Here is a 19,300-nt window from a genome sequence, read left to right as displayed (position 1 = left end):
GAGATGGGTCTAAGTGGAGGCAAGGATTTGGTAGGCATTCAGTATTGAGATACTGATAAGGAAATGATAGTCTGAAAAGGTAATTAATTGCCTGATGAGAAGGTTCACCTGACTGGACGTCTGGCCCTTGCGAGTCTATGCAGCACATTAACATGCAACTAATTTTACTTTTATTCTCCCCATATTCCCATCAGATTTATCTGCTTGCACGATAGGGGGGAATTTACTGTGGTCAATTTGCAAGTAACCACATGTCTTTGGGATGTGAAAAGTAACTGAAGTACAAGGAAATGTGCGTTTAGTCACAGGGCCAACAGCCAAATTCCCCCACAGATAGTGTTGGAGGTCGGGATTGAATCCAGCCAGTGGAGCTACAAGGCAGTTGCTCTGCTAGATGAGTCACTGTGCTGTTTAATTGCAAAGGAAAAATAAAGATGAGCTTTTTCGTTACACGTACATCGAAACATAGAGTGAAATGTATCTTTTGCATCGGAGACCAACACAGTCAGAGATGTGCCCGGGAACAGCCCACAATTATCACCATGATTCTGGTGCCAACATAAAATGCCCACAACTCACTAAAACTAACTTGAACGTCTTTTTGGAATGTGGGAGGAAACCAGAGCACCCTGAGGAAACCTATGTGGTCATGGGCAGTACATCCAAACTCCTTACAGGCAGGCAGTGAGAATTACACCCCAGTCTTACAGTTGATGCTGTAGAGCAGTATGCTAGTCTTAATAGTATGCAGTTGAATTTCTGGGCATAAGATTCTGAGGGGCAGGTTTCTCTTTCTAGGTAGTGAAATTAAAGCTTCCTTACTGAGTCTATTTTTCTGGTCTGTGGCTGGTTCTCTGGAGAAGTTCTCCTAAACCGTTGTCCCATGATTACAGAAGAACAACCCGGACATGCTGAAAATGGACGTGTTTCTATTTAAGTTCTGATATGCAACTTCCTTTCAAGACTGCAGCTGTTCTGAAAAGCATGGAGTTGAAGTTTTAAGCCTAATTTAACGATACATAAAGTCTCTGCAAGGTTTGAGGTTTCCCAAGCCAAATACAAAGTCTGCTCATTCGCAGTCAACAAATTTTTTGAAGATTCCTGTTCATGGTTGTGGTTAATGTTTAGATTTTTCTGTTCTCCCACTTTACCCCCACCTCCCATCCCTTTTAGTAGTTGAGGTATTCTGGGTTAGAATGGCTAATTGAATTGAATTATAATAAATAGTATGTACAACAGGACAGTCAATGTAACATAGAAATACAATTATATCAGCATGAATTAATCAGTCTGATTGCCTAAGAAGCTGTCCCGGAGTCTGTTGGTCCTGGCTTTTATGCTGCGATACAGTTTCCCGGATGGTAGCAGCTGGAATAGATTGTGGTTGGGGTGACTCAGGTCCCCAATGATCCTTTGGGCCTATTTTACACACTTGTCTTTGTAAATGTCCTGAATAGTGGGAAGATCATATCCACTGTGTTTACCTCACACTCTCAGGATTGTGAGGGATGAAATGGTACTTGATTTTGTGTTGTTTTTTTTTCCTGTTCTGGAACATGTCCCAGTGTCTCCGTGATATTTTGTATTGTTATGACTGCAAACCTGTGTGTTGGTGTGCACTGCCAAGATTCTGTGAAATTGATAACAACATCTGGAGTTCACACTTGCAAAGTTCAGAGTGGTATTCCAAGTCAGTGACATCCTGAACCTTCTTTGAAGGTACTGCTGATGTCACTTAGCTCATGTGAACTTCAACATTTTACATATTACTTCTGTAAAAACTTGCTGAAGGGAATGTTAAACCTTGTTAAATGAGATTTTTTAAAAATCCCAACTAATTCATAATTAACACTGAATTAACTCTCTGGATGTCTAATTTTTATATTTGCAGAGCCTCAGATATTTCCATTCCATCTTTGAAAAATCAGTGGATTATATAATATCGTATTTTTACCTCCATTGCAATTTTTAATCACCCTTCTACGGAGTATAAAAACCCATTAGTCATTCAGTTTGTCAGTTCCTGGTTTGCACTGATGGGAGAAATCTTCACTGCAAATGGCTGCTCAGCTTGCTTGATGATGTAAACGGACCCCTGCAGTATGCCTAGAGTTGGTGTCAGAATGCAACTGATATTAGGAATGCTGCCATCCACAACACTGACTGTTAGAGTTCCATAATTTTTCTTTGAAGTCCGCAGCAAGTGCTGTGAATAGTCTGCTCATCGTAAAATCCATTCTAATGCTCGTAAATGTGCAGCCCAGGGCACCCAAAGGGACCATCAAATAAGTACAGCTTTTGTAGCCGTGTACTACCTTTAGAAATATTGGAAGTAATACATTTAGCGGGTATGAGGTGTCAAGAACGGCAGTGAGGTGTTGACTGAATAATTTAATTTTAGTGTTGTCTGATTGGAGGTTGATATTATTGACGAAAGCGTTTCCCCTATACTTGAGATAATTGTTATGGGCCACTTTATATCCTAGTGGGATGGGAGATGATTTTAATATCTCATTCAGAACCAGGTTTATTATCACTGGTATGTGTTGTTGAAATATGATAATGTCTTGATGATGATGTGTCCTTTCATTACTACATTGGGGTGCCAGCCTAGAATATGCCTTCAGATCTCTGGAAAGGGGCACCAAACTAAAAACTTCTTGCTCCACAGTGAACTCTTTCATAGTTGCTTTCATTAGTTCTTTGTGAGTTGGCTAAGGAGAGATCAGATGCATTTACCTGTGCCTTTGTGATGCGGGAAAAACAAAGACAATGCTGGATAAAGCCGTAAGAGATTCCTTTCTCTATAAAAGTACTCCTTGTTAGTTTGATTCATGCCGGACTTTTCCTTTGTGATTTAGGTCCCTGTTTGGACTATGGATTTGAAATGCAGGGTATTGTTGCCTCTGCAGATTGTGTGTTCTCTAATGTGATTTACCTTTGTTTGATTGCAACAGGCACCTTGTGGGAAGAACCCGACAACTACTGGTAAGTCTGCATCTACTCTGAGAAAGAATCTTTTGAAGAACTGTAAGCAGTGTGGTGAGAAGCATGGAGCAGAGCCTGTCTGTTCCTAGGCTGCCTCCTACATAAACTACTGACCTAAACCGTTTACTGAGATGGACATGAGCTCTCGGGTGTTATGTAGGTTGGGGTAAGGTGGCAGGACAATGCCAGTAGGCTGGTGGAATAGGTGACGACGACAGAGGATGTGATGGAGGTGGAGGGAGTGAAGAGATGATTCACCAGGATGTTGCCTGGATTGGAGCATTGCAGTGATAAGGAAAGATTGTTTAAGCTAGGGTTGAGAAGGCTGAGGGGTGACTGATAAAGGTGTATAAAATTTTAATAAGGTTCATAGTAAACAATTACTTTTCCAATGGTGGGATGCCTAAGCAGAGAGACAGGAGGTTTAAGTTGAGAGGTAGGAGGTTCAGAGAAGACTGAGGAATTGAGAAAGCACTGCCTTAAGAAGTGGTGGAGGCAGATACACAGACATTCCACCTCTCCCGGAAGTTCCGGGAGTCTCCCGCATATTGATAGCGGCTCCCTGACGCCTGGAAATTATGTATATTATCCCGGAAATCTTTTTTTTGAGAGGGAGAGCGAGAGCGAGCATCCTGACTGGTCTCTCTTCGTGCTAAGCAGACCTATCAGTTTTCTCTGTGGCCGGGCTTTACAGTCGACCTCAAAAATAATGACAGTGTTGTTCGCTGCACTGTTTGCAACAGTGACTTTTCTATTGCCCATGGTGGGTTAAAATGTAAGAGACATGTTGAGGTGAGTTTAACAGGTGTCATTCGTTCATTAGCATAGCTAATGTTATTTAAACTAGCTGGACAGCTGCTAAAGAGCTACTCTATTGATGTCCTATGTGATGAGGCCAAACTCCCTGTAGACTTGCTTAAAGTTGAAATAGAATAAAAAAACAACTCCATGATAATATAATATAAGTACATATTTTAATGTCACATTTTCTGCATATACACAACTTGGTTTACAGATTAGACAAAATCACTAAACAAAGTATTACATACACCCTTGGAGGTTGACCTGGAGAGGGGGGATATGGGGTTGTGGGGAGTGGGGGCACTACCTCCCTGAAATGAGTTTTTGCAGAGTGGGATGTCTGGATACACTCATGTAATTTAAGAAGCATCTAACCGAAGTATCAGGACTGTGAAAGAGTTGGTGGCTACCTATCTATCACAGGCCATCTGTATTAGTGTAGATGGGTACATATAGAGAGCAAGAACGTGGTGAGGTGAAGGACTTGTTTCTGTGCTCAGACTTCATGACCTACTTACACTTTTCTATTTAAGATTATTGAACAGAATTTCTCAGAAAACTAGTATCTGTTGGTTATTGTATGTGGAGTTAACTGCAGTAAACGGGTTCAAATTCTGTCCTCTCCAATCCCTTTTTGTCCCAGTAGGAATGCTCAGGATATACGCAGGCTTGTGTATCTAGCCTTGTCCCAAAGAACCTTTCCAATAAAAATAACAAAATCCTTATTTGTGTGAGGTCCTTTTTGAAATGAGATTGGCTGTGACACAGCTGGTGTAATGTTCCAACACCTGGTGCCAACCTCTGTTCTTGAATGTTAGCCCAGCGGTGAGGTGTTTTCATTGCTGACCCTGTGGATGAATAGCTGAGCCATACAGGGCACAATGGCCTGGACTTGTTCCCATTTTGTGCTGTTTTTAATTTGCTCCCCCAATTGAAAGGCACCTTTCATACCCACCTGAGGTCAGTGGATCCAGATCAGTTCAGTCAACGTCCGCCACATGGAAAATGGTGGATATCTCGCCCTACTGGGAATTAGTAAATTCACATATCTGCTGGGTTATCATGATAATCCATCAGATATGTAAACTCCTTTACTAATTTTGTTTGTTTTAATTTTTTTAACTGAATTCTGGTACTACATCTGCAATCACAAGTCTTAACATGGAAGTAAATCCAAACTCCTGGATCGTTTGGGTGTAATTAATATTAATTATAATCGACCTCGATTTGATAAGGAGGTATCAGGCATAGTTACTGATTCTGACTGATGTCCAGGTTTTGGAATCAGAATCGGGTGTAATATCACTGGCATATGTCATGAAATTTGTGTTTTGTGAAATTTGCTTTTTTAGTGGCTGCAGAACATTGCAATGCATAATATAGTAAAATTTAGTTTTTATTATTAAGTATGATTAAAAAAAAGTAATGCTAAAAGAGACGGGGAAAATAGTGAGGTCATGTTCACGGGTTGATTGTCCATTCAGAAATCTGCGGCAGAGGGGAGGAGGCTGTTGCTGAAATATTGAGGATGTGCCTTCAGGCTCCTGTACCACCTCCTTGATGATAGCAACGAGAAGGGGGCATGTCCTGGGTGATGGGGGTCTTGATGATGGATGCCACCTTTTGAGGGTGTCTTGGATGCTGGAGGGGCTAGTGGCCATGATAGAGCTGGCTGAGTTTACAACTTCCTGCAGCTTTTTCCAATCCTGTGCAGTGGTCCTTCCATACCAGACGGTGATGCAGCCAGTTAGAATACTCTCCACGATGCATCTGTAGAAATTAGCGAGTGTTTTTGACATCACATTTCTTCTCAAACTCCTAATTAACTATAGTCACTGTCATGCCTTCTTTGTAATTTCATCAATATGTCAGGTATAGGATAGATCTGCAGAGATGTTGACACCCAGGATCTTGAAACTGCTTACTCTTTCCACTGGTGATCCCTCAATAGGACAATCCCCAGGGGACAGTGCTGGGCCCACATTTGTTTTTACTTTACATTAATGACATCCACGAAAAAGTCACAAGCACAGCCAGACTTTTTGCTGATGATTGTTTAATATACCAGCCAATTAAGTCAACTGATGATGAAGATGCTCTCCAAAAAGATCTTGATAGTATGGTTGAGTGGTCTCAACAATGGGGCATGCAGTTCAGTCCTTCCAAATGTGAAACCATGCATGTCACCAGGAAGAGAAAACCAGGTGAAACTTCATATAAAATCCTAGGTGTCACCCTTGAAGAAACCAAACATATCAAGTATCTTGGTATCAAAATCCAGAATGATCTACGCTGGAATAGTCAGATGCATCATGCAACAGGGAATGCAACAAGAGTCCTAAATTTTTTGAGACGCAACTTTCACCATTGTTCACTTCAGTTAAGGAGAAGTTGTACCTCACCATTGTTAGGCCACATTTGGAATATGCAGTTGCTGCATGGGACCCATACACAAACAAAAACACTATTTTCATGGAGCAAGTCCAAAGACAGGCAGCCCGATTTGTCACAAATACCTATGAGAGAGAACCGAGTGTCACTCAACTTTTAAATTCATTAAAGTGGAACTCTCTCCAAGATAGACGTGGAGCTCACCGCCTGACCTGTTTTTACAAAATGTTAAATGGTCAGCTCGACATAGACTACCAATCCCACATCAAACCCAAATCTATTAGGAGCAGACGAGGGCACTCAACTCAATTTGAAATGCTAACTACCAAGTCAGATGTGTACAACAATTCATTTCTCCCCCGCACAATTACAACATGAAGTAATCTTAATCCTAACCCAGTCACATAACCAAGCCCAATTAAATTTAAGGCAGTTTCTCTTCTTCAAAAATCTCCTTCTTAAGCCCGCCCTCTGCCACCTCCAGTTTAAATTCCATGCGGAATATTTTGGAGGACCAAGAACCAAGGACTGGTGTGTGTTCCCTTGACTTCCCCTTCCTGAGGTACTGAGTGCAATGTTGTTGCTCCAACACCACTTAACAGCTGATCTATCTCATTCCTGTATGCACCCCCCCCCTTCACCATCTGAAATTCTGACAGCAAGAGTTGTTACTGGAGCTAATGGTTGTGAATTCATTGAGATCTGTCCCAGTCAGGTGTATGTCTTGCATGACAGAAAGAGCTGGAAACACCCAGCAGATCAGGCAGAATCAATGAAGAGAGAAGCAAAGTTAACATTTCCATAACATGTAGGCCTTGTAAAGATAATGAGTTGAAAATTGCCTAGGGGTGTAAAGGACAGCTGTGAAATTGCTACAGAGATAGGTAGCAACTTTAAGAAAGAAAATATGGAGCTGGGGATATACGAAGCAAGAGGAGAAGGAAAGAAAGAAACTTAACTTTTAAAAATTACATATTTTGTACATTGAACAATTGTGTTGTATGCATATTACCATGGCAACCATTGGAAATTCTTCAAAACAAATTCTTCAAGGAATTGTACCAGTTCCTCAAGGGATTTCAATCAAAGAACTTTAACTAATTGCTTTCTTTCTCACCACTAACTTCAAGGTTGTGAATTCAAATTCTACCTTAAGAATTTTTTTAAAACAAGAACTCATTTCAGACAATCTAGTTACTGGAGTTGCTACTGAAAGTCACCAGATTGCTGCTAATACCTCAGAGGTCCTGCTACTATTGCACTTGGAATTTGGCTTTCCACAGCCGTGCCAAGGTTCAGCTCTAGGGACGTGCAAGTGCCGCTGATTGTTAAGCTTTGGAACACTTTTCCTTGTCTTTCTGATCTTGTTGCTATTAATGCAAAAAGCTAACTGACCAAGCAAAATGCAAAAAATGTAGAAAGACCACATTCTAAAATACTGACCTGCATGTAAATATTCATTGCCTTTCAGCCGGAGATTCTCTGCAGCAGTCCTATGCTGGTTACATCTGGCCCTCAAGCCCTGCTCCAAGATCATGTGAATTTCAGAAGTCTGGACCACAACAAGGAAAATGTAAGAAGTGTCTCTTACTGTTGAAGAAATGAGATTGGAAGTGCTGTGGCCGAATATGCTTATTTCTCAAAATCTTGCTGTGGTTTGGCTATTTTGTGTTTAGTTTGAGGACATACAGTGCATTTTGGTTAATTGCAACACATTGTGGCCAGTACATTTTGGCCCAGTTAAGCGAATACCACAATTAGCCAAAGGGTCATGGAAACCCTTGCATACCAAATTAGAACATTACCAATTGTACTCCAGTATAGTAAAACTAGTGTATTAATTCCTAATAGTTACCAACAGAGGAATTCATCCAGTGTACATAATGAACAAAATCTGTGCAGGCACCTAGTGCAGATTTGCAGACAGACTGCCTTCCATACAATGCAATCAACAATGGATCCTCCAAATCTTCATTTTCACTGTAACATTCAAGACTATTGTTATACCTTCAAATTTTTCATTGTTCTTAACTTGTTGAAGTAGTGAAATTATTTCATTTTCATTCCTAGCCATTTCTGGTATCTCCAAACCTGAATGCTTGAAACCACAGTGAGCAAAACAGATCAGAATCCTCTAAGTGCTTCTTTCTTGCCAAACATCACTGCTTTTGAACACAAACACATGCAACTGATGCTATATAAATCTTCGATCTAAGCATAATGTGGCATCTAATGGCCACACAACTACATATAACTGACTCTAATTAGAACTTGTTCAGCAAGTCACCAGCCCCAAATTAAAAAAAGGGAATGCCAGCAATTTTATCAGTTAATATTTGTTCTTTAAGAGTTGCTTCAATTAACCAATGATCCAATTAACTGAATTGACTATATTTGGAGTATAAGGCAAATTGCTTGAGATGCTCAGTTGGTTTGGTAACATTGTGGAGACAAAGGGATTGTCAACAGTTTTCTTGCAGGGTGTTGACTTGACCATCCCTTTGCCTGCATCGATTTTGCCTGAGTTCCTCCAGAGGTTTTCGCTCTAGATCCTTGCGTCTGCAATCTCTTGTTTCTTTATCATTTAGTACAGCCTCTTTCTTGTCTGATATCTGATTAGTATGTGTAATTACATTAGTGAGGTGTTTCCATTTCCTGTTGCTTCCATCCAAAATCCTCCCAGACTTTGTCTGCTTTCTTTGTTCTGATTTCATTTCCAGTTGAATCATCCTTCAAGTCCATATCTGAGCCAAAACTTGTTTTCTCCAAAGGTTGGTAGGGAATAGAACAAACAAAATTTTAGTAGTTTTGTTTTAATGTTTTTGCTTGGCAGCAACTGCCAGTAGGAGTATTGGGGATGGTGATTGGGAATAAGTGACCTGTGATGTGCTGTATTGTTTTTAAAAATGTAGAAGCAACTTCTGCAACACCTTCTTAAATCTGTTTTAATCCTTTACTGATAATCCTTAACTTGAACCCCACAATCACCTTGTATATATGTTTACCTTTGCCTGTAAGCACCTCTATCATATCACCCATATTGTGAAGCAAAGCGCTGGGAATGTTGGAAATCTGAGTTAAAAACAGAAAAGACTCTTTGAGAAGTAGAGCCAGTTTAAAATTTCAGATCAATGACCTTTCGTTAGAATTCTGCTTTTGTCTCTGATCTAAAATTACAATACCACTTTTTCATTAATTTCTTTTCAAGTATTGTTTTTTTTCTTTGTGTCTGTTTTTTTAAAAAAATGATTGTGGAGTAGGTGTTTGATCTTTGCTTTGCCTCAATATCCTATCACACAAGATTCAAAGTTCCTATTGTACAAGAAGCAAAGAATGGAAATGGAAGAAATTCATAACAGGAACCTTGATGTACTCAACAGCATCTATGGAGAAAGCTGGTTAATGTTTCTAGTTAATGACTTTTCATAACCTGTAATCTGATGAAATGCTATCACTTTAAAACGTATCACTTCGATGTATTGAAGAGGATCTGCTAAGTGTAGATGGAATGTCCACTGGAAGCTTGAGTGTTCCTTTGCACAGCATTTCCAGTTAGTTTTTATTTCCTATTAGGCTTGCTAAAGATATATATAGTCACCATTACATCCTGTTTATATTCTGTAGCTCTGACAATGTAATTCATGATCATTTGAATTTTATGACCGGTTCTACAGGAGATGTTGCTTTGAAACATAGCCCAAATCCCTGTGCTCCTTCACATCATCCTTTTCCTCCATTTAAGGAAGGGGCTCCCAAACTATTGTATGACACCCACCCCTTCCATTAACTGAGAGGTTTGTGGACCCCAGGTTGGGAACCCCTGATTTACGGTGTAATTAGTCTTTCCTTATTTTATACACCCAAATCCTTTGTATGACACACGCACCATTCCTGGAGTCAGTCAAGTGAATGCTTACTGCATGGTTGATTGGGTTAGTATTTAACAAAAGTATATGAAAACTAAAGTAACAGACTAATCTTGATTACAATATAGAAATGTTACCACTAGTGTTGCAAGTTTTATCCTCACCGTTTCTTTTGCCAGGAAGGAGATGAGTTTAAGAAGCCAATTTGCCTAGCTCCCAAGATAACACTGCCACCCTCCCAAGGACAAAAAGTCTGTGAAACTATTTATTCCTCAACATCATCTTTGGTGAGTCTTACTTGAACAGACATGTTCAAAGGGAGTGGAAGGGTATATCTTTAGCTTGGTGTTTGATTTCCTCATTTCTCCTTTATCCATCCCCAGTATTGACATAGCTATTCAATGAGTCAGTGTGGTGAGCACCACTTGAATTCTTGACTCCTCTGGGAACTCTTTCCATTGACCTCTCAGGATGCAGAGGCCAGTTGCAGCTGCCCCATTGAGAGGCTGCAATCATTAGAAATGCCTCCGAAGAGCTTCCTGGTCTTTGTGGGCCAGTGGGTAGGCAGGACCTCCCTGGTGAGCAAATGGTCTTCTGTTGAAACTCAGCAGGGCCAAGCAGATTCTGCTATAGTCTAATGCGGGGTTTCAACTCGATGTCAACAATTTCTCCCATTCTCCTTCTCCCCCACCCACCCACAGATACTACTGTGTTCCTACAGTAGGTTGTTTCTCGCTTCAGATTCCACCATTTGCAGTCTCTTGTGTTCTTTCTGTCAGTGTGGGTCAGGTGTACCCTACAGTTCATTCAATGAGTGAAGGATGATAGCTTGTTGTTTTCATTTTGTTAAGATTGGCCTTATTTTTTAATTATGCATAATACCAGGCAAGCTAGGATTTAATATTCATTCTTGATTGCTCTTCTGAAGGCCTTGCGCTTTCTTGTAGAGTGTAAATGCTTTAGGAATTTTCAGAGCTTTAACTCAGCAGCAGTAAAGGAGCAACCATAAACCAGTTGGGATTGTTGCACAGTTAGTCCTCTGGCGTGGAAACTAATCCCTTGGTTCACCATGTCAGTGGTGACCATCAACCATGCATCTGCACTGATCTATTTACCAGGATTAGTCTGCAGTCTTTGTCATGTCAGTTCATGCACTCATCTATCACAGTACCTTGAGAACCACAGAAAGGTGGTCGATGCGACTCTGCTGAATATTACTATACTAATCCCTTTTGGTTGGTGTTGGTGCATGGCCAAGTGGATAAAGCATCGGTCTAATGATCTGAAGGTCGCTAGTTTGAGCCTCAGCTGAGGCGGTGTGTTGTGTCCTTGAGCAAGGCACTTAACCACACATTGCTCTGCGATGACACCGGTGCCAAGCTGTATCGGTCCTAGTGCCCTTTCCTTGGACAACATCGGTGGTGTGGAGAGGGGAGACGCAGCATGGGCAATTGCCGGTCTTCCATACAACCTTTGCCCAGGCCTGCGCCCTGGAAACCTTCCAAGGCACAAATCCATGGTCTCACGAGACCAACGGATGCCTATAAACATCCCCTTTACCAACACTTGGTCTTTAGCCTTGCATGCCTTGGTGAATCATGTATATGTCCATTAGATGCTTAATATTGTAAGAGTACTTTCCTTCATTGGCCTCTTCATATGGGTTGCATTGACTTCATGTAAAGCTGTTCCTGATTTTTTTTTTCCTCCACTGCTCTATTATTTTCTCATGTGATAGAGATTGTGGGATTGGGTTATAAGGCTGAAGAAGTATTGTCGGGCTGCTATGGTGTCTTCAGTAGCTAGTTCACACTGCAGATGCTGCATGCCAATGGTGGAATGGGTAGGTGGTTGATGGTATGCTTTATCAAGGTTGGTAATTTTTGTTGCTACCTGCAACCATGCAAGTGTTTCATCACATGCCTGACTTGTGTGTTGTAAATGGTAGGTGGTGTCCTTGTCCATAGGTGTTCCTTGTTTTAATGTGCAGTGTATTTAGGTAGTGGGTTGCGGGGTGGACATGTGTCTCTACCAAAGGAGGTGCTCGCCTGAAAGTCACCCTTGGGCAAGACGTGGTACTTGCTTAGACCCCCCTTTCCCCTCCTCCCATCAGGGTCACATGAGCCATGGTTCTATGAGCAGCTGGTGCACAAGTCCAGCTTGTCTGCGACCAGGCAGGCAATCTCTGAAGAGTATTGACAACGGCTGAGTCACCCGTCTTGTAAAGACACTGCCCAGAAGAAGACAATGGCAAGCCGCTTCTGTAGAAAAATTTGCCAAGAACAGTCATGGTTATGTAAGGAAACTGAGGTCCTTTAACATCTGCCGGACGACGCTGAGGATATTCTATGAGTCTGTGGTGGCCAGTGCTATCACGTTTGCTGTTGTGAGCTGGGGCAGCAGGCCGAAGGTAGCAGACACCAACAGAATCAACAAACTCATTCGTAAGGCCAGTGATGTTGTGGAGATGGAACTGGACTCTCTGACAGTGATGTCTGAAAAGAGGATGCTGTCCAAGTTGCATGCCATCTTGGTCAATGTCTCCCATCCTCTACATAATGTACTGGTTGGGCACAGGAGTACATTCAGCCAGAGACTCATTCCTCTGAGATGCAACACAGAGCGTCATAGGAAGTCATTCCTGTCTGTGGCCATCAAACTTTACAACTCCTCCCTTGGAGGGTCAGACACCCTGAGCCGATAGGCTGGTCCTGGACTTATTTCATAATTTACTGGCATAATTTACATATTACTATTTAACTATTTATTACTATTTTCTATTACTATCTATTATTTCTATGACTATTACTATTTACTAATAGTAGTATTACTATTTCTATTACTATTTATTATTTATGGTGCAACTGGAACGAAAACCAATTTCCCCCGGGATCAATAAAGTATGACTACTACTACTACTAAAGACCATGATCATTTATGTCATATGACACAGCACTTAACAAGTGAATGATGTTTATGCAGCTGGTGCATTTGAGCTTCTGATCAATAGTTGTTCTCTGGAAGTTGCTGGTGGCAGTTTTGATAAATGTAACACCATTATTTGCAGAGGAACAATGTAAGCTGCAGACAAAAAGAGAGTCGACTTGCCCCGTGTATGTTTAACTTATCATTTGGATACTATCTAGGTTTTGGGGGGGAAAGCAACAAATGTGGTCAATGGGGCACATTCCCACTGGGTAGCTGGCTAGTGAAGGGAAGGCCAACGATGAAGGAGCTTAAAATACCTTGGACCTAGGATGCTGTTTTGGTCATTTCCTATCTCCTACTTCAACATCCTGGGCTGAGATGGTTTGCCTCCAAATGTGGCCATCCTCCAGCTGTAGGCCCAACCACTGTGGCACTTTCCTCTACCTCCACCACTAACCCTAAGCACAGGGGCTAAAATGTTAACAAGAGTCCATGGTGTCACTGTCAGTCAAGTATTACCCCATTGTCGAGTTCTCCTCCCCTGTGAAATTTGTGGTGAGATCAGGAGCTGAGTGTTCCTGATGGAATAGACCCGATTATTAGTGAAGAGTAATAATGTGACACTGTTTATAAAATCCTTGAATTATTTCCTCCCTGATGTGTCTGTGTCATCTGAAATACAGTGGATTCTGCTTAATTGCTTCATATTGAGACCAGTACATATTGGCCCAGTTAAGCAGCTGCCCCGGTTAGCTGAAATTTCATGGAAATTTAAAAGGTATAAAAACACAAGCTAATTTTAACTGAATAGCAAATTGTGTACTTTAATGAAATACAGAACAAGTTGGAACACAAGCTGTAATAGTTCCTAATAGTTATCAGCGGAGGAATTATACACTGCCATGTTCTTTAGACTGTAAATGAACAAAATCTGTGCAGATAATGGATTACCTTCATACAATTGCTTTTGATGACTGCATCCGCCAAATCCTCTTCTTTCTTTCTTCTCTTTTTTTGTAAAAGAGAAGATGATTATTAAGGCCTTCAAATTCTTAGTATTTCTTAACTTGTTGAAGTAGTGAAAGAATTTCATTTTCACTTCTGTTTCTCGCATCTCCAAGCCTGAATGCTTGAAGCCACCGTGAGCAAAATAGTTTTTGCATTGTCTTGCGGCTTATTTCTCGCCAACTATGCAGTGACAGAAATCACTGTTTGAACACAAGCACGTGCAACTAACTACTTAAAAGCTGTTCGCTCTAAGCAACTGCATCATCTACTGGCCACACAAATGCACACAACTAGCGCTAGTTAGAAATTGTTCGGCAATGGTTTCTTATCCCAGTTAGGTGGCATCGTGTTCCAAATAAAGGAAGGGAATCCTGGCTATTTTCTCGATTAGTTTTTTATTCTTTCAGAGTTGTCCGAAATAAGTGGTTATTCCGATTAACTGGAATACACTGAATTTGATTTTAAAAATGCATCAAGTGTTACTGAATTGCAGATTTAGAGTGGGCGGATTAGTGTTTTTTTAACATTGGATTATTCCTGTAACTCTCTCCACACAAGGAAAGCAGTTTTGTTCTTTTTTTAAAACTATTATTATTTTTAACTTGTAGCTTGGATTTGAGATGGAGGCAGTCAATCATGCAATGTCAAAAGACTCTGTGTGCCTGGACTATGCCATGGGTGAAGACAGTTCTCCTGATGAGTTTTTGGAGTTGATTCAGAATGATCCAGAGGTAATGTGGACATTGTTACTCCAGGTAGAAAAAATATCTGCTTTGATTTTAGTTTCCCCCTTGACTGTTAACTATCTACTTTGCAGGCACATATGATTCAAGATATTAAGGTATACCATTAAATGTACCCCTTTTCAATTGTCTGTGTTATTTGAGTAAAATTTGAAAAACTTAAATCTCAAGTCTCATTCCACCCTGATCCAGGGCAATCCACTGAAATGGATGCCATTTAGAATTCTACAAATATCAGGAAGTCTCATCTTTATTCACCAGCAGCCAAATTGGTAATGAGGTTTATAAATATATGGGGTGACAGGGTATATATGATGGGTAACTACAGCCTTTTCCACAAGGAAGGGGAATCCAAAACTAGAGCACACACATATAACTGAGGAGGGATGAGAAGTTTAGCAGGGACCCAGGGGGTGTTTTTTTTTTTGACATAGAGTATGTTCTTTATGTAGACTAAGCTGCCAAAGGAAATGGCTTAAAATACATTGAGACAGGTGATGGGGTAGGAAAGGTTTAGAAGGATATGGGGCCAATAAGTCTAGCTTAGTTGGGCAGCATGACTGAGTTGGGCTGATCAGCCTGCTTCCATGCAGCAAAGCTCTGTAATTCTCCTCTGCGGGTTTATTGGGTGGCAACGGTGGTGATATAGGAGCAGATGGGTTGTTACAACTGGCCTCCTGGAATTGGGGAGAAGAAGCTGGTGATGCACACTGACTGCGGCTGAAGTGTGAAGAATGGAGTAAGATGAACAGTGTGGTTCAGTTTCGAAGCCCACACAGCTGAGTAATCTGTTAACACTATTTTTGCATGAACCCAATAATAATTGCACTTGTGTGAGGAACCAGGGACTTGGGGCCAACTGGCGAACTGCTTCTGTGCCGGAAAGTGAAATTGCGCTGGGGAAGCTGGAAAATGAAATCCATTTATTTTAACTTCATCTCAACAATTTAATTAAAATCAGATTTATTATCACAGACGTGTTGTGAGATTTATTGTTTTGTGCCTGCAGTACAATGCACAATGTTAAATATTTCCATAAGTTCCAATAAATAAATAGTGCCAAAGAACAATAGTGAAGTAGTGTTCCTGGGTTTATGGACAGTTTACAAGTCTGATGGCAGAGGAGAAGTGTGTATTGAGTATTGAGAAGAAGGCCATGTCCCAGGTAAATTAGTTAAACTTAATTTTATTTGTAAATATTGTCCCAGGTTTATGAGGTTTATAATTGTATTTCCATACACAATAGGACTTCACTTTCAACATTCAGCAGGCAATGGTAATGATACAAGTATTATTTCATTACAATTCACACTGAAAACATGTTTCACTGATCATATTTTAATGCTGTAGTGACCAGTTTTTGATCTCGATTCCCTTTGTTTACTCAGCTCGAGGTTCCATCTGGTATGATGGTTTTGTTGCATCTGTAATTGGACAATTCCTGTAGCTCTTTTGATTTTGTTTCCACAGAGGAATTCGAGCATGAACGAGGCCATGTCCTCCAGCATGGCTGCTCTTTTCACTGGAGATCTCATGAACCAGGGAATGGACACAAGCACAGTAAGAATATATATGAAACTAAGGTTGGGATGGATGAGGGGACGCACACACACATTTAGGGCGGCAATGAAGGTTCTCCATCTCTGGCGGTGTTCAGGGCTTCCTTCATCATTTGAGTTTCCTCTCAGTTTTCACTACTAATACCATCGCATTCAGATGTAGAAGGATTCTTTATTGTTGTTTTCGTAGCAGTCAGGGTTGTTACCCCCGAGCTGAACCCCCAAACCTGGAGGTCAGGTGGACTACTCTTAGTCTGACCTCTACCCTTTGACCTGTTTGACTTAGGTGACCCTACCAATAGCCAAAGCATGAGGCCCTGACTCCAGCCAGGATAGTTCTCTGGGTCTCTAAACCACGACAAGGTTGTGATCCTCTTGGAGGGGATGAGGGGATGATGCAGTAATAATCCCTTTGGTGTTTCCTGTCTGTGGTTGTGCTCTCCTGAATGATTGCTTGAGTCCTATGGTTGATACTTGTGGTCTTCATGAAGTTTCGACGTTTCCTAGAATTGGAATAAATTGGGACTCTTCACGCTCGAAGGATGAAAATAAATGGATACCTTGGGATTAGTTTCTGATCATCGGTTATTTAGTACAGTATTTACTTTAATGACCTAGCGAAGGGAATAAAATGCAAAGGTTCCTGGTTTGCTGCTGACACAAGAATTAATGGAAGGGCACCCTATGATGTGGACATTGTTATTCTGCAACAGAATATCAATTAAGTGATTTGGCAGACGGAGTTTAACGTAGTGAAATGTGAGGTTATGTATTTCAGTACGAGGAATCAAAAGGTGGAGAGTGACTGTGAGTGGAGTTTAGACGGCTTTCCGTGATCTAGTGCACAAACTAGAGATAGCCTGGTGAATCATAAACACAAATTCTGCAGATGCTGGAAATCCAGAGCAGTGCACACAAAATGCTGGAGGAACTCAGCAGGTTAGACAACATCTATGGAAATGAATAAACAGTCGACATTTCACCCTGAGACTCTTCCTTTCCACTGCCTGAGCTGCAGGGTTGCTCAAGTATTTTGCGTGTGTAGTCTGGTGAATCGCCAAGTTTGGGTCTGTATTTCTTGGGGTTTAGAAGAATGAGGAGTGACCTTTTTCAAATATATACCTTAAGAATGCTTGCCAGGACAGATGCTGAGGTGTTTCTGTTTGCGAGAGAATCACAAACAAGGGGACATTGCTACAAAATAAGGGACTGGTCACCTAAAACTTGCAAGTGTAGAAATTTCTTCGGGTAATGAATCTCTGGAACTCTCTGTCCCTGTGGGTATTGGAGCCCAGATCAGTAGATATACTTAAGGTGGAGAAAGAGAAATATTTTGAAAATTGAGGAATCGGGAGTGTGGGGAGTTGGTATAGAAAAGGAGATAAGGCCATTGTGGATCAGCCAGGATCATATTGAATGGCAAGGCAGGGTTAATGAACCTGGTGGACTACTCCTACCTCTATTGTCTTTTCCATTTCAAGAACAGTCAAGGTATTATTTTGCGTTCAATGTAGAAGGGGTGATGTAGTACAGTAGAAATAAAGGAGAATCAAGCAACAAACAGTGGCAAAGATCTTGGTCAACATCACTGACAAAGTATTGGAGAATTTAGAAAGATGAGTCAAATCTGTGGACCTAATAACTCACATCAAAGGTGCTTGAGGAAGCTGGAGAGGTGGTGTTGGATTTACTAGTGAAGATCATTGGTACAGTGGGCCGGCTGGTGGCGCAGTGGCATCAGCGCTGGACTCCGGAGCGAAGGCTCCCGAGTTCGAATCCAAGTTGGGCCACCCCCCGAGCACGCTTTCCATCCGTGTCGGGTTAAGCGTCGAGCTAGCCGCTCGGCCTCGTTTAAAAAAAAAAGGGTCGAGTCAGGAACGTTCATATCGTGACCCGGTTAATCTGAAAGGAGACCAATCTTGACACCACGCGCCAGACAAGAATGGCTGACTGTCTGGTGCGACACGCTAAAAAAAAAAAATTTGATACAGTCCTAGCTGTTTAAGGTAGCAAATACGACTTGAAGCAGGGAGGGAAATTATAATAAACTGTAGATGCAGTAACCTCACAGCTGTTGGCAAAAAGTTGAAACCTATCACTGATTACATGGAAGGGCTTGCTTTAAAATATAGTGATGTGATTAGGTGAATCAATACAGTTTTATGAAGAAATTTTTTGATAATTCCAACATTTTAAGAATTCAATGAATAGGGATGAAGGGGTACAAAGAATTTTCAAAAGTACCACATAAAATATTGTTATGTAAAATGAGGGTTCATGGGTCTGAGAATAACATATTAACCTGGACAGAGATGGGAGTAACATTGGCCATTATTTACTGGAATTTGAAAAAATGTGAAGTGAATTTGCTGATGAATGAGTTTCTGCAAGTGAATGACTGGGTAGGTGCCAAGAGGTTGTTTCCTCAGCTGAGGAATCTATAAGTGAAGAGCGTAGACTGGATAGGAGTGGATCATCTTGGACTAATATAAGATGGAACCTTATTGATGCAGATGTTTGTAAATCTTTGGAATTCTCTGCACTCAAAGCCTGTGACACTTAGTTCTCTTTTACTGAACTTGTGGTCAATAAATATAATGGATTCCTCAGAAAACTAGACAATGCAGTGACTATCTACAGTATATATAATGTCAAGTGTATTGATATGCTGGGGCACCAAGGTAAAGGAGGAGGTAGTGTTAAGAACGTTAAGGTGGATAAGTCCCCAGACCCTGATGGGATACGCCCCAGATTATTGAGAGTCGTAAGAGAAAAAATTGCTGGGGCCTTGACCAATATCTTCGTGTCCTCTCTAGCCACAGGCGAGCTCCTGGAGGTATGCGAGTAGCTAATATTGTTTCACTATTCAAAAAGGGAATCAGATAATCCTGGAAACAATACACCGGGGAGTCTCACATCAGTAGTGGGGAAGTTACTGGAGCTAATCGTTAGGGATAGGAATTATGACCATCAGGAAAACCATAGCCTAATTAGGGAGAGCCAGCATGGTTTTGTG

At 41.1% G+C, this 19,300-nt stretch overlaps 1 protein-coding gene across 4 annotated transcripts in view; it reads left to right on the top strand.

Moving 5' to 3' along the window:
- The window catches only part of LOC134348962 (M-phase inducer phosphatase 1-B-like), a 50,406-nt gene that overhangs the window by 11,256 nt on the left and 19,850 nt on the right, over positions 1-19,300 (top strand). For 3 of the 4 annotated variants that reach the window (XM_063052773.1, XM_063052771.1, XM_063052772.1), the window contains exons 6-10: positions 2,958-2,988; positions 7,652-7,753; positions 10,226-10,333; positions 14,591-14,713; positions 16,196-16,285. In XM_063052773.1, the coding sequence (XP_062908843.1) occupies positions 2,958-2,988; positions 7,652-7,753; positions 10,226-10,333; positions 14,591-14,713; positions 16,196-16,285 (454 nt within the window). The remainder of the gene's footprint in view (positions 1-2,957; positions 2,989-7,651; positions 7,754-10,225; positions 10,334-14,590; positions 14,714-16,195; positions 16,286-19,300) is intronic. The other variant, XM_063052774.1, reaches the window with a different exon arrangement.

Source organism: Mobula hypostoma, chromosome 7, assembly GCF_963921235.1.
Source record: "Mobula hypostoma chromosome 7, sMobHyp1.1, whole genome shotgun sequence".
Taxonomy (NCBI): Eukaryota; Metazoa; Chordata; class Chondrichthyes; order Myliobatiformes; family Myliobatidae; genus Mobula; species Mobula hypostoma.
The sequence above is the reverse complement of the archived record's forward strand: the minus strand, read 5'-3'. Positions and strand labels throughout refer to the sequence as shown.